The sequence below is a fragment of the Gobio gobio genome, assembly GCF_949357685.1.
Source record: "Gobio gobio genome assembly, chromosome: 3".
NCBI classification, from domain to species: domain Eukaryota; kingdom Metazoa; phylum Chordata; class Actinopteri; order Cypriniformes; family Gobionidae; genus Gobio; species Gobio gobio.
Genome location: NC_137099.1, coordinates 66,161,785 through 66,189,193, shown reverse-complemented (window position 1 = coordinate 66,189,193; position 27,409 = coordinate 66,161,785). Strand labels below are relative to the sequence as shown.

Here is a 27,409-nt window from a genome sequence, read left to right as displayed (position 1 = left end):
CCACTGTAAGCCTCCTCAGTGAGCAGGTGTCTTTCCATTGGCAAGTCCCTGCCACCCCTGGGGTTAAAAATCCACCTTCGCTGGTACCCCAGAGTTTCCCATATGCAGCCCTTAGAGGGTCATATGTGTACTCTCTAAGTCCTCCCTACGGGTAGGCATTTTGGCATATCTCCACTGGAATATGCTTCCCAGTGTACCTTGGTATTCCTGTGATAAGTGGGAGTCCTTTGTCCATACTAGTCTTACGACAGGGAACTCAAACTTACGCAGGGCACTGGAAGACAGCCGAGTGGCGTCACTGTATTGGGACCCCCATCCGTTAGTCACTAACGTTACGTCGTAGTGACTGAACGAATGGGAACATCTCTGTTACGTATGTAACCCTCGTTCCCTGAGGAGGGAACGGAGACGTAACGTCCCTTTGCCACATCCGCTGTGCTGCTGGAACAGCCGGGAGTTCAGTCTTGGCTCCGCAGCAGATAACATAATGCAATGTTGCCAGCGTACTTCCTTATATACCCACGCTGTGGGGCGGAGTTACGCATGCAAATTCCGCATGCCCATGGCATTGGCACTGCCATTGGGCGCTGTTAGATTCCTCAAAGGTAATTGGCTTCTAAGCGAAACCCCCATTCGTTAGTCACTAACGTTACGTCTCCGTTCCCTCCTCAGGGAACGAGGGTTATTTACGTAACTGAGATGTTTCTTCAGCAAATAAAATCCATGGTAAGCTTGTCGATGCTTCTTTCTTGCAAACTTGCTGAGCAAATCATTGCAGTCTCTTTCAAGACACCATAGACTTCTTTAAATCCTGTTTTGTAAGTAAATTTGATTTTTAAACCATGATGCCCATGACATGTGGGAATGTCTCATTCCACTTACCTTACCTGCTTTACCTGATGTGTTTCAAATCATGATGTTTATTAAATACATTACACTGTATGAGGAAATGACTTGTTCAACTTTGATCAGCCATCAAATAAGGCTAAAATACAAGTATGTATTATATGTGAATTTATTTTTCATTTTTTTGAAAACCAAGAGAGCGTGGCCACGCATACACTAATGGTTTGGCAGTGACAAATGTAATCATCTGTGAGTGAAATGATTGGCATGTGTGTTTGTGTGTGTCTGTGTGTATTTATTGGGTTGGTAGGCTACATATCACAGATACCTTTGTAATGCACACGTTTGCTACAGCCTTACATACTTTCCGGTAGGGGGACATATAAGCATTAATGCTCCATGTTTTTGTGGTTCATTGTGGTATTTTTTAGGGTCCAAATTTGAGATTTAGTCGATAGCAGTGCCATCATTACTGAACTGGGCAGCTGATTGAGACACACAGTGTCACACCCCATGAGGAACTATTCAAATCACAAACAATTCCAACCAGGAATGCTGGGAAATATTCTGATCACAACATTATGAATTCACATTTGGAAAAACCTTTTCCATTGAAAGCAAAAGTGAGCTTTTCTTTGCAAGTGCTCTTGTTAATTCTACAAATACATAAATAAAATAATAAAATAAAAATAAAAAATACCTCTGTTTGAAAAAGATTCTTCCCATATCTGTTATAGTTATTTGCTTGACATATACCATTGCCCAACATTTCAAAGATGGGTTCTTCTTGCCCTTTACTCAAGCATATAAAGCAGGTGATCAAACTCACCAGTCTTTGACACACCCTCACATTTAAATGATGAGAAGCTTCCTGATACATAATCTGGTGGGTTGAGTCTCTGAAGCTATAAAATCTTCTACAGATGGACATTGCCGTCATCATCATTTGAACCGACACAAGAAAGACATCGAACAGATCATTGAGAAGTGAAAATGTCTGAAGTTAAAGCAGATGTTGAGGAAATTCTTTGTGATATAAAAAGGATGTACAAGAAAACTGGAGGTAATGTTTTCACTTGAAATTAACTGTTGTATTTTTAATAGTATTTTTTAATGTTTTGCTAAAAACTGTTACAAAAACTAACATGAGAAACCAAGAGTCAAACTGCGCAACTAAATGCACATTGATCTACATAATGGTGACCATACATTGTCAATGAATCATCAAAATCTAAACCTGTTAATTCTCAAAAGTAACTGTAGAGGTCTGACAGAAATAAAGTCAGTGTGGTTTGTAATAAGTAAGGGATAATCCACGGCTACACTCAAAAAAAAGGCTCGTAATCATATGGGAACCTTTTTTAGTGCTATATAGCACAAATTGTGGTGCTTCAGTGGTTCTTCAGTGGTTCTTCAGAGGTGCTATATAGCACCTTAGTCAAAGAACCGGTGAAGAACCTCTGAAGAACCGGTGAAGAACCTCTGAAGAACCGCTGAAGAACCACTGAAGCACCAAAATTGGTGCTATATAGCACTAAAAAAGGTTCCCCTATGATTACGAGCCAAGAACCATTTTTGGTGCCATATAGAACCTTTTTTTTTAGAGTGTAGCCATGCATTAAAGGATTTTAATGCACGACGAACGACGTTACCTGCACTGTGTGCATCTCTTCTTTAAAGTCTACAGTCTGAAGTCCCCTCTTAGCTAACATAGGCTATATAGCTAACATAGGCTAACTTTATGATTCTTTAATGGATATATTAAAATTATTTATGAATGACAGGCAACACTGACAGTGACAAGGCAATCTTTATTTGAACTAATCGTATAATTTATATAAATTAATTATGTAGAGTGTGAAATAAAACCAGCATCTCTAACCACAGTTTAGGCTACTATAAATATAAAGACACATTACATTTATTGAAATGCAATAAATTAAATAAATACATTTTTAAAAAATCAAACAGTTGGAAATTTCGTTTGGGGATTGTTTTACTCATCGTTATACTATTTGATGTAAATTTCCATTTATCGTGAAATTAGACATGGAAAAGGGTAGGGTTATTTCAGGTTTAGGCTTGGAGGTGAAATTATGTTTGGCTTTGCTTGTTGAGGTTCTAGATGTCAGAATGTCACTCCATGCCCTCCTCTCTGACAAAGACGGGGCCCAATATGACCACAAACTGGCCTTGCATCGGTGGCCTGTTACTGACGTGATCTGGCGACTTTCTAGTCCGGCAGGGCTCCGCAAACTATGGCTTGTGTACATTTGTGAGATACCTTCCACCTGAACAACAAGAATTTAAAGTATACAATTTAGATTTGGAAAATAATATAAACACAGTTTAAATTCATGGGCAAAATCGAAATATCTATTAACCTTTCCACAAATATTTTTTAACATATTGCCAAGGTTGAGCCCCATCGGCTCCCTGGTGAACCACACTTCGGTGCTCTCGAGTTTGCACAGAGGGATGCGTCTCGGATGCAAATAGAACGCTCAGGCATTATCTGGACACTTTGACAGATATTTTTTAAAGCTGTCCACGGGACAAAGTGGGTCGCCGGGGCTCGCAAACATAAATCCTCGTAGACTGAACAGAGGCATAAAACTCCCGCAATGTCTCATTTAAAAGAGAAGCAGAGTAGTTCTGAAATAATCCACTAGAGTGTAAGTAGAGTGTAAAATAATCCAATGCAACTCATGCCGTATATTCCAAGCTTTCTGAAGGTACAGCTACTGTAGGGTTTAGTGAGAAACAAACCGAAATGGCAAGTTATTACAAAGGTTCTGAAAATCTTGGGTTGCAGTTCTGTGTGATCGCAGCAACTCGCTCCAAGCACAAGCACATCCTTTTGATATATTAATTATAATATATTTTAATAAAGGCTTATATCATAAAACTCAGAAGTGTAATTTAACATCTCTGCTGTTCTCCGGTTGTCAGAATCACTGTTCTTACGTGAATGTTCATAGGCCCATTACATACCCAAGTCAATGAATTATACTTTCCTTTTTGTATTAGTTTAAAATAATTAATTTACTACTAATTATATAAATGTATTTTTTTAAACACTGGGTAACCGGGGTGGACAGGCGTCATATGCTGCCATAACCAGATGATGCAAAGCATAGGTGAATTTATATGTATACAGAAGAAAAACCCTGTCTAGGCTCTGCCCCGGTACAGGTTGTGTCGAGCCATTCATTAGTCTGATTGTTAGAGGAATAAAAGATTAAATGTAGCTGCAATAAACGTGTTAAGAAGCCGTACAGCTGTAGAAGCGCGGGACTTTTATTTTGCTGTGCGGAACTGAGGAAGAACTGATGACCAATCAGCAGAAAGTTTTTCTAAAGGAAAATCAAATGACCAAAAGATACACTGACCCTCCTCACATTCTTTCAATCAATATCTTATCACATATGATACTTAAGAATTTGCCACTTTTCATATATTTATTGTCACATTTTTCAATATATAAAAAAATATTTAAACCATTTGATATATTGATCATAAATAGGCTATATGGAAATATATTTTTGATGTGTTAAGTGTTGGCTATGCAGCATTAAATATTTTCCTTATGATAACCTCCCTAAAACATTTCAATAATTATTCCAAGATGTAGACTAAACTTAAGAAATTTAAAATCCTGCCCAATTTAGTGAAGTGAACGTATGGAAACCTTTCTCAGTCATGATTTTTAAAAAAACTATTCACTTGTTAAACCTCACTAATTGCTTATTGTATTGGCTACTGTTTTTTATTTTTTATTATTATTTTTTATTTATTTAAGATGACACAAAATGTTTCTAACAAAGTATTTCTAACAGATAAAAATGTCTCTCCACAGAGGAAATACAGTCAAAAATCGCTGAGGATTTGCAAAATGTCAAAGAGAAATGCTCCCTAAACTTTTCAAAGGACATCATGAAGGCAAGTGAAGCATGAGAAAGAAAAGATGAAAGAAAATGTTGCCTGTATCAAAGATCATGGGCCCTATCTTGCACCCAGCGCAATTGACTTTGTACACCGACGCATGTGTCATTCCTATTTTGCACCCGCGCAAAGCGCGCTTTTCCCTCCACAGAAGCACGTCGCTAAACTAGTGAATGAACTTGCGCTCCCTGGGCGGTTCAGCGCAAAAAAGGAGGCGTGTTCCGGCGCAAACAATCCCTGGTGCTATTTTGCTGTTCCATTAAACAATTGCGCCACTGACCAGAAAAAACCTAGTCTAAAGTCAGTGGCGCGTTGCGCGTTGTTCATTATGCTATTTTAAGGGCGCATGCTTGACCATAATGTATAGCGTGCACAACGCGCATACACTTTGCTCATGTAACCTACACAGATGCAACAGTTATTTTTGCAAATCATAAATTGTTACACTAAAAAAATATTAACACATGACATGACGGAAATCATTGTGGTGTGCCACGAAGATGTGAAAAAATAGGCATAAATCTAGCTTACAAATTATTCAGGCTAATTGTAATAATTAAGGATAAGACCTGTTTGCCCAATAGTGGCAAGACATATATGTATATAAGGACATCTGACAAATTGGTTTGTCCGTCAAGAACCAGGAAAAAAAATCGACTGAAAAAACTGAAAGACTGAAAAAAAAAAAGACTGTGAAATCACCTTTACCATAATGTACAACATTACAACTTCACTTCTCTGTCTTTCACTGCTCTTACAAGCACATCAGTCTCCTCGGCTGTGAACCGCTCCTGGCGTGCGCCTGGTAAATACGCCATAATAATAGCAATCCATAATGGAACTTGCGCACCTGCTTTTAAAGGGAATGTTGGATGACGCTCGGATTGGTTTATTCACGTTACGCCCAAACCACACCTATGAATAATGAAGCTACTTCAGACCAACCCATTTTAGATTTGCGCCGGGCGCAAGAGCCATTTATCCCGCCGGGAAAATAGCAACAGCGGCGAGACCTGTCTTTGTTATTTCCTGTCTTGTGTCATATTTTGTAGTTCTTTGTAGTTTTTCATGTTGATTAGTTCTCAAATTTAGCCACTACCTCTTGTTATCTTGTTAAGCTAGCCTTCCCATAGTGCATATGTTTTACTGGTGTTTGTGGGTTGTTGTACATGTAATGGTTGCTTCTAGTTCGTGTGTCCTAGTGGTCTTTGTTCCTTTGTTTCTTTATTCCTGGAGTTATTTTGTTCAATGTGTTATTTTATTAAAAACCCTGCATTTAGATCCTCACATTTGCCTGCTTTTTCCAGCACGATACAATATCATTACAGTGATATGAATATGTGTTGTGTAACTGCAGGGCTGCCAGCTTTCATTGCCTGTTTAATTGCATGAGCTGCTGAACATTCACATATTTGCCTACCATTACTATCTTTCATTTTTAACACAAGCATAAATAAATGCTTATATTACTTCAGTGGCCAACAGAGCAAACTATCCCTGTGTCACACGCTGTGTATCCCGTCACACGCTGTGGTATTGCAAGATGGCTCCTGTCTTGCTCCATAAGCTATAACAAAACATCCTTTTTTTCTTCTTTTTTCTTCTTTAAAATGGTTTCATTATGTTTGTTATACATTTTTTGTGAAAATCAGTTTACTGAATAATGTAAATTTGACTGTCTGCTTAATTTCGCCTTTAGTAATAAAAAAAACTCATGAAAAACTTCACACAAGCCCATAATAACTGTCACATTTATCTTATTTCTGTGAAGTAACTACAGATTATAGTTTTTTCTCTCTGCTTCTGACTGTTTTGTGTCCTGTAGATCTTCAACGACCCCATTCATGGTCAGATTGAGCTGCACCCCCTGCTGGTGAAGATGATTGACACTCCTCAGTTTCAGAGACTCCGACACATCAAACAGCTGGGGACAAAATATCTGGTGTTCCCTGGAGCCACTCACACTCGCTTCGAACACTCCATTGGGTAATCTTTTCCTCTAATTCGAGGCTGGACATTCACACTGTTTTTCCTTGAAGTAAACTGCTGTTCTTTGTGTGTTAGTGTGGCGTATTTAGCGGGACGTCTTCTCAAAAGTCTTCATGAGAAACAGCCAGAGCTCAACATTACCAAACAAGATTTCCTGTGTGTTCAGATCGCTGCTCTGTGCCACGACATGGGTGAGGACAATAACATTTATGTGTTTATTTACACAGAAAACCTTAAAGAAATCATCAACACAGCACACAGAGCATATTTGTAGGACATTTAAAAGGGAAATGATTTCCTTGACAGTAAAATGCTGTGGACACCCTGAAGGGAATGGCTAAAAAAGTGCTTTAAAAAGTTCCTTTGTCTTTCATTTGTGTGAGAAGTTCGTTAATTATTTTTATATACAAAACACACCAAAGATAAGCATAATTTGTACATTTTGTTTTGTCAATAAATGAAACTTGATTTTGTAGCTTTCTGGGTAACAATTTGCATAGTGAACTTTTTTTTTCGGTAACACTTTATAATAAGATTTTACTTGTTAACTACATGAGAACTAACAATGAAACACATTTGTAAAGCATTTAATAACCACAGTTAATGTTAACCTTAGCATTTCCTAAAACATTTTTAAAATCAAAACTTTTATCTGTTAACATTAACAATAAACCAACTAGAGCAACCTAAATCAAACACTGATCATCATAATGGTGACTTTAAATTAAACTCTTTTTTAATAAATCATCAACATCTAAACCTCAATAAGAGCTTCTGTAGTCGTTTGACAGAAATAAAGTCAGTCTAGTTAATAATGTGTGAAGCTGGTAATGCTGTTTGTGGAGTTGTTTAATCCTCCTCTGCTGAGATCTTCAGAGATTTAATGTCTTCTTTTATCTTCAGTTGATTTCATCGAAAGCTGGGTGCACACTGTGCGATGTATAATAGTCCTTTACGATTGTTCCATGTCTGACTGTAAGAAACATGATCGCCGCTGTAAGTCATGTCACACTGTAGTTAATGCCAGACTGTACTATAGTCAAGGCACAGTAAAAACGGACACACGCAAGAAAACTCGTCCAGAGTTTTATGTCATCAATGAATGACATGTTCGGTGACAGTGAGCTGCATTACACGTGGGATTGAAATGGTGGCTACAAAGAAATCTCTAGCGCTCATTTTGGTCCTGGTTTGTCTTGAGAAACGAAGATAATTTGACGGTCGTCGCAGGAGAAGTGACACTGCAGGATTGTGTGCCAAAACTTCTGACACTGCCAGAATTTAATCTGAGTTCAAATTTGATCGCAACGGTCGTTAAACAACTGTCGGTGAACATGTCAAACTAACGATCAAAGACTTAAAGGAATAGTTAAAAAAACTAAAACTATTGTCGTCGCATCGTAAGATTATTGTAGAGCCACTGTGGTGAGATGGACTTTGTAACGATGTTTTAAGTGCCTTTTATCGGTCTTGGGAGTGTAAATGTACTGAATGCCAATGGAGGCCTATCTGAAGCCTTTCTCAGCATCAGCTTTACACTAAAATATCTTCATTTGTGTTCCGAATATGAACGGAGGTCTTACGGGTCTCGAACGACATGAGGGTGAGTAATTAATGACAGAATTTTCATTTTTGGGTGAACTAACCCTTTAACACAGCAGCACGCATTGATTGGCAGGTGCTTCAAACTGTGAGATCGCATTCAGTGACGCCGCATTCACACGGGGATTCGGCGTTAACGCTTGAAGGAGGCCGTGGCTGAAGCTTGGTGCTGACGCGACCGTCATAGTGACAACAGCTAACCACATACTTGCCGCTTGGACCACAACACAACACATAAAAGCGCCTTTTTTGACAGCTAGTGTATGAGACTATTTTGTGTATGAAAACTGATCACTTTAATATTTGATTCCTCATTTGGCTGGGGGTAGGGCTGGGCGATATATATCGTGAGATTGTTATGCGCATCTCATCAGTAAAGCCGGTTCCTTGATTAGTAGTAAATCGCCTTCACCTGCTTTCAGATGGAGCAGCATTTACTACAAAGCTAAAACTCCAGTGTTAAATTAAGAAAGAAGTTAGAGAAGTTAATGAGATAATTAAGTGATTAATTTAGTGATGATTGATCATTATTGAAGACACCTGATGTTAACAAGCAGAATCTCTGAAGGAGAAAATCTCAAATTGTAAGCCACCGTTATGGGGATGGGTGTGTGCATTAGTTGGGCTCTTGACCCTTATATTATTAACTTCAGATTTTGTTTGTCTGCTGTTATTGATTTATAACAGTCAACTTAACAAAGAAAAGTGTGATCTGATAGTGTTGGCTATGTTTGGACATAATCATGCTGTGATCAGAAAAAATAAACTTTTTGAGATAGTTTGGTTTTACATTGTTAGCAGCAGTGTTGTGATTTTACAGCAGGTGATTATCAATTTTTCTAATCCAAATATTTAATAAACATTGTTCTGATCAAAAGACTTTCAAATAAATTAATTTAGAAACACAGACATCAATAATCAGCCTGTGAGTCTCAACAATGGTGACAATAATAAAGCATGTTGCAGTGGCTACCACCAATCACAACTCATTAATGGATCCCATCATGCATTGCGGTATGAATAAATTATGATCTGAATTATCTATGTAATTTACTTTTCCTAATTGAATATTCTGCTTGTCACCATTGTTGAGATGCATAGACTGAATCTTGAGGTCTGTGTGTGCCTAAAAGAAAGACTTTTTTTTAAAAAACAACTTTTAAGAAATCCTTTATATTATATCTAAAATTTTGTATATTTATGCAGAATCAAAGTTATGCTGTAAACAACAACATAACTCAAAAACATAGTTCAAATGATGATTGTCATAATATATCCAACAGATCACTTTTTATCTTTGTTCTTCTGGCAGTTATAACTCAGATACAGCAGCCAGACAAAATCTAAAGTTAATAACATAAGGGTCAAGAGCCCAACTAAAGCAAACACCCATCCCCATAACGGTGGCTTACAATTTGAGATTTTCTCCTTCAGAGATTCTGCTTGTTATCATCAGGTGTCTTCAATAATGATCAATCATCACTAAATTAATCACTTAATTATCTCATTACCTTCAACACTCTTGAGTGGACTCATATACACTCCCAGGAGTGTTAATTTAACACTGGAGTTTTTGCTGTGTACAAAGAGCCGTAGTTAACTGACAAGCTGAGCCATATCGCATTAATTATCGCTGGCGATACGTCCTCGATATTAATGCGATATGGCTCAGCTTGTCAGTTAACTACGGCCCTTTGTAGTAAATGCCGCTCCATCTGAAAGCAGGTGAAGGCGATTTACTACTAATCAATTAACCGGCTTTACTGATGAGATGCGCATAACAATCTCACGATATATATCGCCCAGCCCTAGCTGGGGGATAGCGCCTATTTGAACCACACATGATATGATATGCTGCCTGTCATTCAATGATAAACAGAGTAACTTACACGGACGGAATACAAGCATGATACATTCCAGATTCTCCAACCGTCTCTGCCGCCTCCTTCCAGGCCTGGTCTCTCCGGTTTGTGTCCCGGTATGTAAATAATGATTGGTAGTAAAAGGACCGGGTGATTACCCACCGCAATTATTAGCTTTTCCTCCATTTTAGATCGTTCTTCACTCACCGATGTTTTAAACGAACGCGATTGGCTACATAGTAAAATCCCCAGTGTTAAATTAACACTGCTCAGAGCACATATGGTCCCACTCTACAGAGTGTTAAAGTGACACTGAATCAGTGTTAAAGTTAATGAGATAATTAAGAGATTAATTAAGTGATGATTGACCATTAGTGATGAACACCTGATGATAATGAGCAGAATCACTGAAGAAAAGAGAAAAAGAAAAACACAAGAACTACGACTGACTATAAAAAAGACATTAAAGGTCCAGTTCTTCGTGATCCCATTTTTCAAACTTTAGTTAGTGTGTAATGTTGCTGTTAGAGCATAAATAATACCTGTAAAATTATAAAGCTCAAAGTTAAATGCCAAGCGAGATATTTTATTTGACAGAAGTTCCCTTTCAAAGCCTACAGCGAATGGCCGGTTTGGACTACATCCCTGTACTTCCTGCTTTAACCCTTTAAGACCTAAGGGTATTTTTACAATTCATTTTCCGCCTGGTGTTATTTACTAAAAAAGCTTGTAAAACATCAACCCTGTTGTGCACAGACAATTGACACACCTCTTTTTTTTCAAGACAAGTTGCACTGTCAGTATATTTGTGTTGCATTGATGTCACCTGAATGTAAAATAAGTTATGGGACCATAAAGACAAATGAAAACATAAAACGGAAATTGAATCACTCAAATATTTATTGAAAACACACACAAATAAATAAAAGCTAAGCATATTTCCTCTGGAAAACAGTTTGTTCAAGTCTTTGGAGTCCTGGAACTCAGGAATAAACATGATAACTTATACAGAACCAAAACTATTTACATTTTTCCAAAAAAAGTCCAGGCGCTTTTGGCCTCTTTGGATTTTGGATATTTACTGGTGCCAAGCCTCAAAACAGTTCCTATCAGGAACTTCTCCTCAAACTTTCTTCTCAAACTTTTTCCTCAAACTTTCTCCACAAAACTGCAGCGCGTCTCTCTCTCTCTCTCTCCTCAATACTTGCCGTGCGTCTCTCTCTATCCACAATAACAGAGCTGTGGTTCATGCGTAATGACGCACACCAACGTGGATGACGGATCAGCCTGTCATTGGTCAAACCCTCATCCAAAATGGCAGCTAGCATCGCGCTAGCGGCAAAAATGACGGAAAATGTATAAATTATGGACATCAAGTGGATATATCTTGGATGTAAGCGTTTTGATTTATTGCTGAACAACTCCAAAAAGATGCACATGTTCCAGGCTGGATAGAAAACCTTCTGTAAAGGTTACAAAGACACCAAAGACACCCCCGTGATGGCTAGCTCGTTAGCTTTCTGCTGGAAAAAACGGTAAGAAAATCGATAAAAGTTTCATGAAATAATATAGATATTTATCGGAGGTGCCGTGTGACGTCGTGGGCGATGCCGTCGGACTCTGAGGGTTAATGACGTCAATAGAACAGTTTGTCGACTAACCTCCGCCCACAAGAATACGAGAAAAAGGGGGCGTGGTCTTGTTGCTCCCTCGTGGAGAATAGGAAGTGCTGCGTTCGGTTCGGTTCGGTTCGGTTCGGTTGCGTTTGTCGCCATGTCGTCCAGACGCTGTTATTTTCATCCCGGAGTCAAATCACCTTTGTTTGGCCTTCAGGGGCTGTAGTTTGAGCGCGTTCATCTCCCCGTTATGGTAAGAGGCGTGACCTTTCCGGGCAACGTGCGCTAAGCTGTTGTCGAATCACAACACGGGAACCGCTGGCACAATCAGAACTCGTTACGTATTTCTGAAGGAGGGACTTGATAGAACGATGAAATTCTCAGGCCGTTTTGACAACAGTGAAAACAGCAGTATACAGATAAGTAAATTGTGTGAAAAATACTGTTTTTTTACACATGAAACATGAACACATGTTATATTGCACACTGTAAACACAATCAAAGCTTCAAAAAAACACGAAAAACGGGACCTTTAAATCTCTGAAGATCTCAGCAGAGGAGGATTAACAACTCCACAAACAGCATTACCAGCTTCACACATTACTAACCAAACTGACTTTATTTCTGTCAGACGTCTACAGAAGCTCTTATTGAGGTTTAGATGTTGATGATTTATTGAAAATAAAAGTTGTTTGAGTCAGTGTTGCTTTAGTTGGGCTCTTGACCCTTGACTTCTCAGCATTTTTTCCTCTCTGGCTGCTGTAACTGTTTGTTACGGTGAGAACAGCAAGAGAAAATTGATGATGATGACAAGTTGATGACAGATGATGTTGGCTTGTTGTTGATGATGCAGTTGTTATCATCATATTATGGCCTTATTTGCTGTTCTCCTGAGAGTCATTGATTATAGTAGCCTTGTGACTCTACAGCAGAAGATCCAGCAGTGTTTTCTTCTCATAAACTAAATGGTTATCAAAAAATTTACATAAATTTTGTACTCCAGTTTAATAACACATCACATAATAAGCACTTCTAACTCCTGCGAGTTTAACTCACACACAAACATCAAGAATAAGCCTATGAATCTCAACAATGGTGACATGCTTCATGCCGCAATGCATTCTGGGTACGTCACGCAAAACTCATCTATGGCTCCCAGAATGCATTGTGGCATGAAGCATGTCACCATTGTTGAGATTCATAGGCTTATTCTTGATGTTTGTGTGTGAGTTAAACTCGCAGGAGTTAGAAGTGATTAGTGTACAATCTATACAAAACTAATTCAGCTCTTCTGATTAAAACCCTGCTGGATCTTTTCTAGAATCACAATAAAAAAAAGTTAATAGTATATTGCTCATACTCAAATCGATTAATTTAATTACTACACAATGATCATCATCGAGCAGCCGACAGCATCTGATTATGTTTTCTCTTGCTTTTCTTGCCATAACAAACTCTGTTACAGCAGCCAGAGAAACACTAATGTTAAAAAGTCATCAAACTGCCCAACTAAAGAAAACACTGATCACCATGATGGTCACATTAAGAACTAACAATTTACTAAACAAAATCAAACAAAAAATCTGTTAATTCTCAATAAGAGCTTCTGTAGTCGTCTGACAGAAATAAAGTCAGTCTGGTTAGTGTGTGAAGCTGGTAATGCTGTTTGTGGAGTTGTTTAATCCTCCTCTGCTGAGATCTTCAGAGATTTAATGTCTTTTTTGTAGTCAGTCATAGTTTTTGTGTTTTTCTTTTTTCTCTTTTCTTCAGTGATTCTGCTCATTATCATCAGGTGTTATCACTAATGGTCAATCATCACTTAATTAATCCCTTAATTATCTCATTAACTTTAACACTGATTCAGTGTTACTTTATCACTCTGTAGAGTTGGACCAAATGTGCTCTGAGCAGTGTTAATTTAACTCTGGGGATTTTACTGTGTAGCGTCTATTTATTTTAAGATATTTGCATAGGGTGATCTGATAGGATGACGCCTGCGTTGGCACTTCAACTTTTGCCGCAACGGAACCCACAATTCAGTTCTGCAACGCATGACGTCACCCATTCAAAGTAAACGAGAAGCGTTGACGTCGACGCTCCGTGTGAATGCGGCGTGAGTGAGAGATGCATTATTGGGTCCAAAACGAGTGATTATTTTTGCTTTGTAAGAGTTTCTGCGTCCCATAAGTTCTCTTCAGTAGATCCTGACTCTTGAGTCTTCAAAACAAATGCGATTCATCCACACTGTGAGTGTAACCGCTCTTTAAGCCCATTAACCGATCAAACGGCTCATAAGTTATCAATGATGCAACAGCGTGTTCGTATATATTTTCTATGCAGAGAACATGCGGATTGCTGTGCATTTATTTGTGCAATAAATGACAGTTGTCGAAATGTACTTTATATATTCGTGTTATTTAAGGTGAGCTTATACAACCATCCCACTGAGCAAAGTTATGTCCAAAAGACGTCTTTTCAATGTCTTTGCCCCTAGAGGCGTACATTGAAAAGACGTCCACTGAGGAGCCAGAATGAAAGTTTTTATGACGTCTGTTTTTGACGTGTTCTGCACGTCCGATATAGACGTTCATGAAACCTCAAGGTTAAAAACTAGTTCAAATGTGCTCATTGTGGACATATTTCCCATTTGTAATTGCAAAGCAACTCACACACAGTGTGTGTTTGTCCAGAAATCATGAAAATAAATGAAACACGTCTACAGAAGTCATCAACAAGGAGCTGACAACACCTGAAGTCACTTTATCTTTGCTTTCTCAGCCACAACTATTGTGTTTCACACACACAGTTATAACATCCAAAGAAAAGCTAACACAAGTACAGGGACCAAGAGCCCAACTAAAGCAAACGCTTCCCACCACAATGGTGACTTCAAATTAACCATAAACATCAACATCTAAAGCTCTGTTAATTCTCAGTAAGAGCTTCTGTAGACGTCTGACAGAAATAGTCAAAGTGTGTCTTATGTCTGTGATTAAGGGCAGCACCAGTGTCTCAGTGGGAAACACTGTCTCCTCACAGCAAGAAGATCCTGGATTGAATCCCACGATTCTCTCACGATCCAAAGATGTGTGAATTACAGATGCTAAGTTGTCTAAAGTGTCTAAAGGTGTGAGCTAAGTTTCTTTTATTTTCATGATTTCTGGACAAACACACACTGTCTGTGAGTTGCTTTGCAATTACAAATGGAAAATATGTCCATAATGAGCACATTACTAGTTTTTAACCTTGAGGTTCCATGAACGTCTATATCGGGCGTGCAGAACACGTCAAAAACAGACGTCATAAAAACTTTCATTCTGGCTCCTCAGTGGACGTCTTTTCAATGTACGCCTCTAGGGGCAAAGACATTGAAAAGACGTCTTTTGGACATAACTTTGCTCAGTGGGATGTGTATATTGTATGCTTTGATGCTTTTAACTCTGAATCAGAAGCCATTGCTGTGTTGTTGTCAGTCAGTCTCCCCGCGTCCGCTGCTTAACCACGCCCACTTTTATAGCATTTTTCAAAACTGTGGTGAGAACTGACGGCTGCTAAAACAGGGGGTTTCATGACCCTTTAACACCTGCTGGTGGTTCCCATATGAACACTGTGTTAACTAAACACTGGGTGATTTACTGTCTTTTCAGGTCATGGTCCGTTCTCTCATTTGTTTGATGGCATGTTCATCCCTGAAGTCCGGCCTGGTGAGTGCCTGAGTTTCCTCACTTCAGTGATTAATAAGCAAGCAATAATTAATACTTGTCAAAGCTGTTGAATGTTTATATGAATGCCTTTAATGTTAAACCAAAAACAAGGTAAATACATAGAGTACACCGAAAAAAAAAATAATGTTTTGTCAGTTCAACTAGGGAAATGCACTTCATTATTAATTGTTTGTTTTTGTAATTAAATAAATTATTTAAGATTACGGATTATAACTTAATTCAACCAACCGGAGTAAAAAAAAAAACATGGTTTTACTAAACTCAGTAGATATAACCTGATTTCTCCAGGAAGGTAAAATGACTTAATAACTTTGATATAATCGCTTAACATTTTTAGAATTTAGTATTTTTTCATGTAATTACATTGTTTAGAGCATAAGAAAAAAATGGAAACAAACATTTTTGAAAAATTATATTTTATCCATATGTTATGATATGGTGGTAAAATGTTCATACTTGGATTTTCCCATTCAATACAATGCATCTAATTTGCATATTAATGTGTGTAGCACCCGTACAACCACTCTGTGTGTTCCTTATATGAGAATGGGGGGTGCTTGGGTACTGTGTAGTTCGGGTGGATACCACGAAGGTGCACCTAAAAAGTTTCTAGTGAATTGTGAAACCTTAAACTATTTAAAAAATAATGAGACCCAGAGATGGTTTGTATTTTGACAAAAAAAAATAGGGCAAAGCCCTTGTTTAATAGAATAAAATAATTTGGCAAATAAAATATAAAAGCTTCCCCTAAAACAATATTAACGAATACACAAAAATAAATAACCAAAAGATTCCCCAAACACTTAAATAATAGCCTTTTTTAAATTTAGCTGGAAACTCCAATAATTTCAATTACTTTGGTGGCTTTTTGGTGACTAAAGTTTTAGTAGTCTAAAAGTCCTTCTCCCTTTAGTTATTTCCCCACAATTGAGAATGCACAGAAAACTGTTAACAAGAAAACCGCACCAAGTGTCCTGTAACAAGTTTTATCAAATGCAGCGGTGGGCCCACTCACTCACACACATATGCACACATGTTCCAGTTTACTCACGGTACCGATTTGAACAGAAAACACACGTTGCAGGCCTGTTTTGGTATTGCAAAACATTGAGTGCGTTGAACGAACACTTGCAAAACATTGAGTGCGTGGAAAGGTCCGGATGTTCAAGTGCGGTGCGATTAACCGACAGCTCCGCCCAGCATACGCCCGCTGTGGCTATATAGCTCGGCTCACGTTACACCCGATCACGGCTTCCGCTCCTTCTCTCCCGCTCCGTCAGACGGGTCTCCCGCCTCGTTGCTCACTCAATCGCTCGCTCACAAACGTCACGATTCCGCGATCCTCTTCTCTGAGCCTCCCGCTCAGTTTTCATCGCTTTACTCGCTCTTTCTAGCGTCTTTTTTTCTCTCAACGTGCCAGGCGGCCCGTGTTCCACACGGGTCCAGCGGTGAGCGGAAAAAAAACTAAAACCTTCCAGCACTTTCTCTCACATCTCTCCCTGGTCACGTGTATCACGTTTTACGTGTCTGCAGCCAAACACTATAACCCTATACAGCGTGAATATACATAGTCTTTATTAACATAAAAACAATAAGAAAGTAATAAAAGGCTAACTGCATAAAACCTCTGGTAATATTATTTAACTAAATAATACAAACTTTAAACTTTAGTTTTAGTCACTTTCATGAAATAACATTACCAAATATTGATCTCCTTTTAATTATGTAAAAATAAAAATATTTACTTATTTAGAAATCAGGTGTCCCGTATTATTTATTTAAAAGTAAAAAACATTTACTTTTTTAATAGTCATGAGGCTCATATTTCAGAGTAAGAGGGATTAACCATAATCCACCCAGTTCCCCTCACTATAATACCCAAGTTTACCACTGGGCTACATGTGTTTTGGTGCAACATGTAATGAAAATAGAAGAGAAAATAGAATATAATAAAATAGAAAATAGAATAGAAGTGTAATAATGAGAGTAATAATTGGCAACATTTTCATAATAATATCTAATAATAGGGATATTGATATGTTATTTCTTTCCATATTCACTTGCCTGATAAACATGATTTAAGTCCTGGTGTCCACTACAGTGGTCATTCATGAAATCAATGCCCTGTTTTATAACAGGAAATCATATTTTGATTAGAAACCCCATAACATTTTCCTGAGATCTTGATTTATAACAAACAATTTGAAAATGAATCTGATTTAAATTATAATTACAAAATATTATCATATTTCCATAAGAGTGCTAAACATTAATGTCAGCTGTTTTTAAAGACCAAGAAAAAGTTGTTGTCCTGGTGAAACCTCCAAACATTTGGTATCTCTGCAAAACCCTAAATGTGCTCTTTACAGCACATCCAGACTTAAAACTGTGACGTGTATGAAGTCAGAGAAATTCACTAAAATATAATGTCCACTACAGTGGACAAAAGTCTATTTCTGGGTCCCAGGAGGGTACGATAAAAATCATTTTCTACCTTGATGTAAATACACTCATTACATAATTCATTACCCTTATTTAATTGAAAACATCTTTAAACATAATTTAATTTAGTTCATTCAGAATAAATCAGTTTAATTGGGTCAACAGTGTAATTCAACTTTATGCACAATGAATATAAGTTTACGCTCCTGTGTGTGTGTGTGTGTGTGTGTGTGTGTGTGTGTGTGTGTGTGTGTGTGTGTGTGTGTGTGTGTGTGTGTGTGTGTGTGTGTGTGTGCGCGTGCGTGCGTGAGAGACCTCTTCAGTAAATGAGTAAATCTCCCTTGAAATCTCTTTTCATTTCTCAGGTTCCACTTGGGAGGTAAGCCTCATAATTCTCCTATACATATATAAATATATGCTGATGGTCTTTTTCAGTTCTTGGCCTAAACTGTGACTGCTGTTACTGAAGTACAAGTGTAAAATGGATGCAGTAAATGGCACAAGTATAGTACTAAACTATTTCAGATGGTGTCCAGATGTTTTATACACACTGAAAATGATGTACTTCTGTAAACTTTAAGCAGATCCTTAAAGCTAATACAGATAAACTGTGTATAAAAAAATATATATATTTTTTTTTTTCTTTTTTTTTTTTTATAATCACCCTTCTTCAAAATTGCTTATGGATAAAATTAGAATAACAAGAACATTGAAATTCTAAGCAAGGTTATGTAGTTCATGTGTACACTTTAATTATACTGTGATGCACATGTATGTTCATCTTCTGAAGCACGAGAAAGCCTCTGTTGGCATGTTTCACTGCATGAGAGAGAATGGACTGGGCAAAGAGATGGAACGCTATGGACTGAATCTAGATGAGGACATCAAGTTTATTGAGGATTTAATTCGGAAAGGACAAAACGATGGTCCGGTAAAAACATGTTTAAGGTTCTTTGTCAGCCAGTTTTTATTAGGATATATTGTTCAAGTTCAAAGAGTTTTCCATCTTGCAGAGGTCAATGGAGGGCAGGACTGAAGACAAGTCTTTCCTGTATGAGATTGTTTCAAATAAAGTGAACGGCATTGATGTGGATAAATGGGACTACTTGGCCCGGTAAGTAGCTTTTTAAATGGCTTAAACAGTGTAACAATGTTCAGGTTCAGGGAAGAAGGCAGGAACCACCAAACGATCAACATTAATGACAAAAGAAACAAACACAACAAAACGAAATGAAAGTAAAGCAGCAGCCCCTCTCAGACGACTGCTGCATAAACGTATACAAAACAACAATATAAAGTCCAGGCCTGGTCCTCTCTAGTCCTTCACTGTCGTCCAGATCTCCTTCTGTGAGACTCGAGACCGGTGTGGCGAGCAGGTGATGCTCATTAGCAGTTGCGCCTCCGGCCTTGCTCTGTTCCCATGGCTCTCGGCCTCGTCCTGCTTGCCACATTCCCCCATTGCCCCTCAAAGGCTGGGGAAAAATAAAACAAATCAAGAAAAAGATATACTAATAACAACAAACAACCACTCTTGGTCAGAGATGAGATTAGCAATTCATTTAATTTTAAGATGATGAAAATTACATGACCTGAACAAATGATGTGTTTTGGTAAAAAAAACACCATAAATGAACATAAAAAGCCAAACACCAAAGACCAAACATTTTCAATAAATCCTCAACATCTAAACCTGTTAATTCTCAAAATGAAATGTAAAGGGTCTGACAGAAATAAAGTCAGTCTGGTTTGTAATAAGAGAGATTTAATGTCTTTTCAGTTGATTTCATCTAAAGCTGTGGCTGAAGTCAGTTGTAGTTCTTGTGTTTCTCTTGCTTATTTGCAAATCTCATTTTATTTATTTGTGGATTTACATTTATCTGTGAATCTCAATCTATTTATTTAGAACAATGCAACCAAAATAATCCTATAAAACAGGTACTGGACAGCTAAAGATAATGTATACATGTGGCCAACATTGTAAATGTGTTAAAGCTCCAGCAGTGATCACATTCATTAATTCTTCTATTATTTTACATGCAGAGACTGTCATTATCTTGGCATTCCTAATGGTTTTGACCATGAGCGTCTGTTGAAATCTGCTCGGGTGTGTAACGTGAACGGGAGGAAACACATCTGCTTCAGGGACAAGGTACCTGTTCATTCACCATTTCTCACAACTTTTCACTTATAACATAAAATATATGTTGAGAAACGTGACATTGGAATGACGTTGCTATTTCAACGTTGAATAGATTTGCAAAATCTAAACAAAATTCAACGGTTATCCAACACTGGCACCTGACATTGATTCAACAGTGACTAAACTTTAAAATGCCAGCTGGGCTTTTATTATTACAAAAGTAAAATAGGAAAATTGGCATTTGTTTACTACCTTTTACTATATAACATACACTTCTGTGTTCTAGTCTGTTCATCTTTGTTTCTCTCTCAGGTGGCAGAAAACATTTATGGGATGTTTCACACCCGGTACACTCTCCATCGTCAGGTCCTTCAGCACAAGATCGGCTACATCATCGATGTCAAGTATGTTTTGTGTGAAAGGTGCATATTTATTCTTATGTTTGCATCTTGATATTTCACCAGATTTTAGTGTATGTTTGTTTGTTTGTTTGTTTCTGTATATTAGGATCAAGGATGCGCTTGTAAAAGCTGATGGCCCACTGAAGATGTCAAAAGCCATAGATGACATGCTAGAGTACACCAAACTCACAGGTCAGATAAAGCAAGGGTAGAAATTGAGAGAAAAGTTGCTTTTTAAAAAAAAAAAAGTTACAATAAACAGGGCTCCAGACTGCGACTAAAATGGTTGCATTTGCGACCAAAAATATTAATTTGCGAGTGATATTTTTGCTGAGATCGCCATTGGTGACCAGTCTTGTTGTGTGTTGACGTAATAAAATGAGACGACGCGCAGCAAAGTTACAGAAGAAAAAACCTCGCTGAGTCGGAGCGCCAAAATACGCGTCAGAAACGGATGTCAAAACGGAAAATATCATGCTTTTTCAAAGCCCTCATCTCTATCAAGCAACAACACTGACGGCGGTCAAACAGATAGCCCCGCCCCCACCACCTCTCAGTCAAACAGATAGCCCCGCCCCCACTGCCTGTCAGTCAAACAAACAGATAGCCCCGCCCCCACCCCTGTCAGTCAAACAGATAGCCCCGTCCCCACCACCTGTCAGTCAAACAGATAGCCCCGTCCCCACCACCTGTCAGTCAAACAGATAGCCCCGCCCCCACCACCTGTCAGTCAAACAGATAGCCCCGTCCCCACTGCCTGTCAGTCAAACAGATAGCCCCGCCCCCACCACCTGTCAGTCAAACAGATAGCCCCGCCCCCACCACCTGTCAGTCAAACAGATAGCCCCGCCCCAACCACCTGTCAGTCAAACAGATACCCCCGCCCCCACTGCCTGTCAGTCAAACAGATAACCCCACCACCTGTCAGTCAAACAGATAGCCCCGCCCCCACTGCCTGTGAGTCAAACAGATAGCCCCGCCCCCACTGCCTGTCAGTCAAACACATAGCCCCGTCCCCACTGCCTGTCAGTCAAACAGATAGCCCCGCCCCCACCACCTGTCAGTAAAACAGATAGCCCAGCCCCCACTGCCTGTCAGTCAAACAGATAGCCCCGCCCCCACTGCCTGTCAGTAAAACAGATAGCCCAGCCCCCACTGCCTGTCAGTCAAACAGATAGCCCCGCCCCAACCACCTGTCAGTCAAACAGATACCCCCGCCCCCACTGCCTGTCAGTCAAACAGATAGCCCAGCCCCAACCACCTGTCAGTCAAACAGATAGCCCGCCCCCACTGCCTGTCAGTCAAACAGATAGCCCCGCCCCCACTGCCTGTCAGTCAAACAGATAGCCCCGCCCCCACCCCATGTCAGTCAAACAGATAGCCCACGCCCCCACTGCCTGTCAGTCAAACAGACAGCCCCGCCCCCACCGCCTGTCAGTCAAACAGATAGCCCCGCCCCCACCGCCAAACTGACTTAAGCCACAGCCTTAGATGAAATCAACTGAAGATAAATTGATTTTATTTCTGTCAGACGTTGACAGAAGCTCTTATTACGTGTACTGACAGGGGAGCTGAAGCTCATTAAATATGCAAATCTTGTTCAATCCTAGCCGTGGGCGTTTATTTCCAAGTCTTCAGTGCGGCACACCCATCAAAACCGACCGTTTTTCAGAGAGCCTCAAAACCAGGACAGAAAATAGCCTATTACTGATTCATTATGATGTTTTTGAATATAAAAACCACATAAACGTCATAAGTTGAGCTCAGACAACAGTATACAAAAAATAATTATTTTTACTTTAATTATCTCATTAACTTTAACTCAGCTTCAGTGTTATTTTAACACCCTGTAGTGTGGACACGTGTACACTGAGGGGTGTTCATTTAACACTGGGGATTTTGCTGTATATAAATATTACAATATTTGTATGATAAAAACTGAAATTTATATGGACTGTTTTCATTTCCACTTTCTTTTAACAGATCACATCTTTGATCAGATCCTGAACCCGTCAGACTCAAAATATGATCTGACTGCTGCCCAGATCCTGAACCCGTCAGACCCAAAACTTGATCTGACTGCTGCCCAAAAAATTCTAGGTGATATTCTCAACAGACGTCTGCCAAAGTTTGTTGGAGAGGCCCGACTGAAAGAAGAAGATTTAATGGTAAACTTTGTGTAACATTATGTTAACACTATGGTTTGTGGCGAGTCTGGACTAGTTTAGATGTCTCTGTGAACTACCACCAAACAATCCACTCTAAAACAGAAGCAAAGCAGCTTTGCAAGGAAAATGTAATTTTGAGGCATTTGTCGATATATTAGCACCACCTCTCTCGTACGTATTCTGTGACTGATTCGGAGCAGCCCAAGCCGTTTCTCATGCTGCTGTGTGAAATACAGACTTGCAGTATTCGGAAAGGAGGGGACCTTGGAGTAAAAAAGATTAGTTTATAGATTATAGATGATAAAACATTTATTTAAATTCTATAAACGTATTATTATTATTATAATGGTAACATTTTACAATAAGGTTGTATTAGTTAACATTAGTTAATTAATTAGTTAACATGAACTAACCATGAACAACACATCTGTTCAGCATTAGTTCATCTTTGTTAATGTTAGTTAATAAAAATACAGCTGTTCATGGTTTGTTCATGTTAGTTCACTGTGCATTAACTAATGTTAACAAGATTTGAATAATGTGGTAGTAAATGTTGAAATTAACATTAACAAAGACAAATAAATGCTTTATAAGTGCAGATCATTATTAGTTTGTGTTAATTAATGTATTTAGTAATGTTAACTAATGAACCGTATTGTAAAGTGTTACCATTATTATTTATTCTTCTTATTCTTATTGTTTAATTTATTCCAGTGTTTGCACACATAACTGACTTACTCTTCTGAATGCTTTAGGAAGACCTGAAGGACAGCTTGGAAGAGAAGCCTGATAAAGCCTTGAAGATTAAAGTGTATCAGGTATTCATTCTCATTCAGCTCAAACATTTATGTTACAGAACTGTCATGATTATGAATTCCTCAAGAAAAAAAGTTTATAAGCTCCTTCAAATAAACTTTATGCATTATATTGTTATTATAAAAACAAAGTACTTGTTCACTAATTTGTGGGGCAGCAAAATGAAAGTGTTATTTTGATGGATAAATCGAAATGTCTAAATTAACATTTACAAAAAAAGTTTTCTGTTTTAAATCAATATGCCTCTATTTATGGGTCAATGACAAATACGTTTTTTTAAGATAAAAAAATTATAATTTTAAGCAAAACCGTTTTAAAATGCATGTTTATGTCCAAAAAATATATGGTGTTGATTCATATTGGTTTTACAGCTTTTAAGACAGCATGAATTCACTATTAAACAATATTTCAGATTTTACCACCCAGAAAATGTCAGGTGGTGCGACCATATATTAATTTAAAATAATATACATATAATGTAGGCCCTACACAGCAAAATCCCCAGTGTTAAATTAACACTCCTCAGTGTACATATGTGTCCACACTACAGGGTGTTAAAAGTAACACTTAAGAAGTGTTAAAGTTAATGAGATAATTAAGTGATTAATTAAGTTATGATTGACCATTAGTGATGAGAAACACAAGAACTACAACTGACTTCAGCCACAGCTTTAGATGAAATCAACTGAAGATAAAAGAAGACATTAAATCTCTGAAGATCTCAGCAGAGGAGGATTAAACAACTCCACAAACAGCATTACCAGCTTCACACATTACTAACCAGACTGACTTTATTTCTGTCAGACGTCTACAGAAGCTCTTACTGAGGTTTAGATGTTTATGATTTATTGCAAATAATAGTTTTGTTTGACGCCACCATTATGGTGATCAGTGTTACTTTAGTTGGGCTCTTCACCCTTGACTTGTCAGTATTTTTTCTCTCTGCCTGCTGTAGCTGTTTGTTCCAGTGAGAACAGCAAGAGAAAATTTACGATGACAAGTTGATGACAGATGATGTTGGCTTGTTGTTTATGATGCAGTTGTTATCATCATATAGTGCCTTATTTGCTGATCTCCTGAGAGTAATTGATTATAGTAGTCTTGTGACTCTACAGCAGGAGATCCAGCAGCGTTTTCATCAGATAAACTGATCAATGTTTAAAACATGTACACAAGTCTTGTTTTCCGGTTTAATAACACATCACACAATAAGCACCTCTAACTCCTGCGAGATTTTCTCACACACAGACATCAAGAATCAGCCTATGAATCTCAACAATGGTGACATGCTTCATGCCGCAATGCATTCTGGGTGCATCATGCAAAACTCATCCATGGCTCCCAGAATGCATTGCGGCATGAAGCATGTCACCATTGTTGAGATTCATAGGCTGATTCTTGATGTCTGTGTGTGAGTTATTCTCGCAGGAGTTACAAGTGATTAGTGTAGAATCTGCTTGAAAACATATTCAGCTCTACTGATTAAAACCAATCTGGATCTTTCCTGGAATCACAGTAAAAACAAAGTTAATCAGTGATTTAAATCACTATACAATGATCATATTCTTATCACTGAGCAGCCGAGAGCATCTGATTGTGTTTACTCTTGCTTTTCTTGCCATAGCAAACTCAGATACAGCAGCCAGAGAAGCACTAACATTAAAATGTCATCAAACTGCCCAACTAAAGAACACACTGATCACCATGATGGTGATATTAAAAATGTAATTTTCAATAAGAGCTTCTGTAGTCGTCTGACAGAAATAAAGTCAGTCTGGTTAGTAATGTGTGAAGCTGGTAATGCTGTTTGTGGAGTTGTTTAATCCTCCTCTGCTGAGATCTTCAGAGATTTAATGTCTTCTTTTATCTTTAGTTGATTTCATCTAAAGCTGTGACTAAAGTCAGTTGTAGTTCTTGTGTTTCTCATCACTAATGGTCAATCCTCACTTAATTAATCACTTAATTATCTCATTAACTTTAACACTTCTTAAGTGTTACTTTTAACACCCTGTAGTGTGGACACATATGTACACTGAGGGGTGTTAATTTAACACTGGGGATTTTGCTGTGTACTTAGTGTAACGCTCCTTATCCGGCAGCATTCAAATCACCAGGCGGACACGAGGAACTGCGTTTCAATCATGCGTTGTTTATTTTCTGTGACACAAGGAGAAAAATATTTCCTCTGGCTTCACAGTGGGCATTTAGAGATGTGTGCATCCCCTCTCTGCATGAGAAACACTTCTCTGCCCTCTTTCTAAACAAACACCAAATCGAGATGCAACGCGAATCTAATTAGAATACATTTGACAGTCAATATTCAAACACACCTGTAACATAAGGAGAAAAATATATCCTCTGGCGACACAATGGGCATTTAGAGATGTGTGCATCTACCCAAAAGAACAAAAAGAAATGAGGTTCACCTGTAAAGCACTAGTCAAAAAGTTGTCGTCAGCCATGCTACGCACATGGTGAGCAAATTATGTCTAAACTTCACGAAGTTAGTCATATACAAATCACAATCAACTACCATATCATTACACAACATCACTGAACTTTCAATTTAACATCATTTGTGAGATAAACATGTATTATGTTACAAAATAATCTCATTTCGCTGGAGCACATTTTTACCTACCCCCTCTCTGCATGAGAAACACTTCTGCAGAGGGAAGGAGTGTGGCTACACATGTTAAAGTTAAAGACGAATGACCCACTAATTACTTAATGTCGCCACCGGAGGTCGCACAACATCTCGGTTACGTATGTAACCCTCGTTCCCTGAGGAGGGAACGGAGACGTACGTCAGAGACTGACGAATGGGGGTTTCGCCTAGAAGCCAATTACCTTCGAGGTGTTTAACAGCGCCCAATGGCGTGCCAATGCCATGGGCATGCGGAATTTGCATGCGTAACTCCGCCCCACCGCGTGGGTATATAAGGAAGTACGCTGGCAACATCGCATTATGTATCTGCTGCGGAGCCAAGATCTGAACTCCGCGTTCCAGCAGCACAGCTGACGTGGTTAAGGAACGTACGTCTCCGTTCCCTCCTCAGGGAACGATGGTTACATACGTAACCGAGACGTTCCCTTTCGTTTAGTCACTCCGACGTACGTTAGTGACTGACGAATGGGGGTTCCAATACAACAACGCCACTCAGCTGTCATCCAGTGCCCTGCGTAAGTGTGAGATCCCGCCACTTAAGGCCCTAGGACTCCCACTTATCACAGGATTACCAAGGTACACTGGGAAGCATATCCCAGTGAGGGAATGCCAATGATGCCTACCCGTGGGGAGGACTTAGAGAGTACACATATGACCCGCTGTGGGCTGCATATGGGAAACTCTAGGGTACCAGCCGAAGGTGGATTTTTAACCCTAGGGGTGGCAGGGGCTTGCCAAGGGAAAGACACCTGCTCACTGAGGAGGCTTACGGTGGAAATACTCGTGTTGGGGTCGCCGGAGGGGAACCATGCACACGGGGCACCTGGCCGGACATGAGGGTCTGGGCTCGAAGGGGCAGACTGACCTGATGTCGGTGTCGACAGTGCTGGAGGAGCTCAGGGCTCTCGGGGAGCTCACCTGAGGAGAATATCGCACGTATCCAGTCCGTGGAGTGGAGTGGCGAGCAAGCAAAGACACCAGAGCCTGGTCCATTACCGGCCCCTCGGGGGTGCAAGTACATAGTCGGACACTGGCTCCACTCGGAGATTGTAGAATCTGGCGAATGTGTTGGGTGTCGCCCAGCCTGCAGCTCTGCAGATGTCTGTTAGCGAGGCGCCATGCGCTAGCGCCCAAGAGGAGGCCACACTCCGGGTGGAGTGTGCCCTCACACTAGTGTTAATTTCGTCAG

At 39.0% G+C, this 27,409-nt stretch overlaps 1 protein-coding gene across 1 annotated transcript in view; it reads left to right on the top strand.

Moving 5' to 3' along the window:
- The first annotated feature begins 1,783 nt into the window (after window positions 1-1,783).
- Window positions 1,784-27,409, top strand: part of LOC307124243 (uncharacterized protein) — a 110,125-nt gene continuing 84,499 nt past the window's right edge. Inside the window, exons 1-13 of the mRNA XM_079813290.1 lie at window positions 1,784-1,909; window positions 4,706-4,788; window positions 6,617-6,777; window positions 6,856-6,971; window positions 15,508-15,564; window positions 18,393-18,406; window positions 18,818-18,958; window positions 19,041-19,141; window positions 20,068-20,176; window positions 20,480-20,571; window positions 20,675-20,760; window positions 22,552-22,736; window positions 23,492-23,554. Coding sequence (XP_079669416.1) covers window positions 1,840-1,909; window positions 4,706-4,788; window positions 6,617-6,777; window positions 6,856-6,971; window positions 15,508-15,564; window positions 18,393-18,406; window positions 18,818-18,958; window positions 19,041-19,141; window positions 20,068-20,176; window positions 20,480-20,571; window positions 20,675-20,760; window positions 22,552-22,736; window positions 23,492-23,554 — 1,278 coding nt within the window. The 5' untranslated portion in view covers window positions 1,784-1,839. The remainder of the gene's footprint in view (window positions 1,910-4,705; window positions 4,789-6,616; window positions 6,778-6,855; window positions 6,972-15,507; window positions 15,565-18,392; window positions 18,407-18,817; window positions 18,959-19,040; window positions 19,142-20,067; window positions 20,177-20,479; window positions 20,572-20,674; window positions 20,761-22,551; window positions 22,737-23,491; window positions 23,555-27,409) is intronic.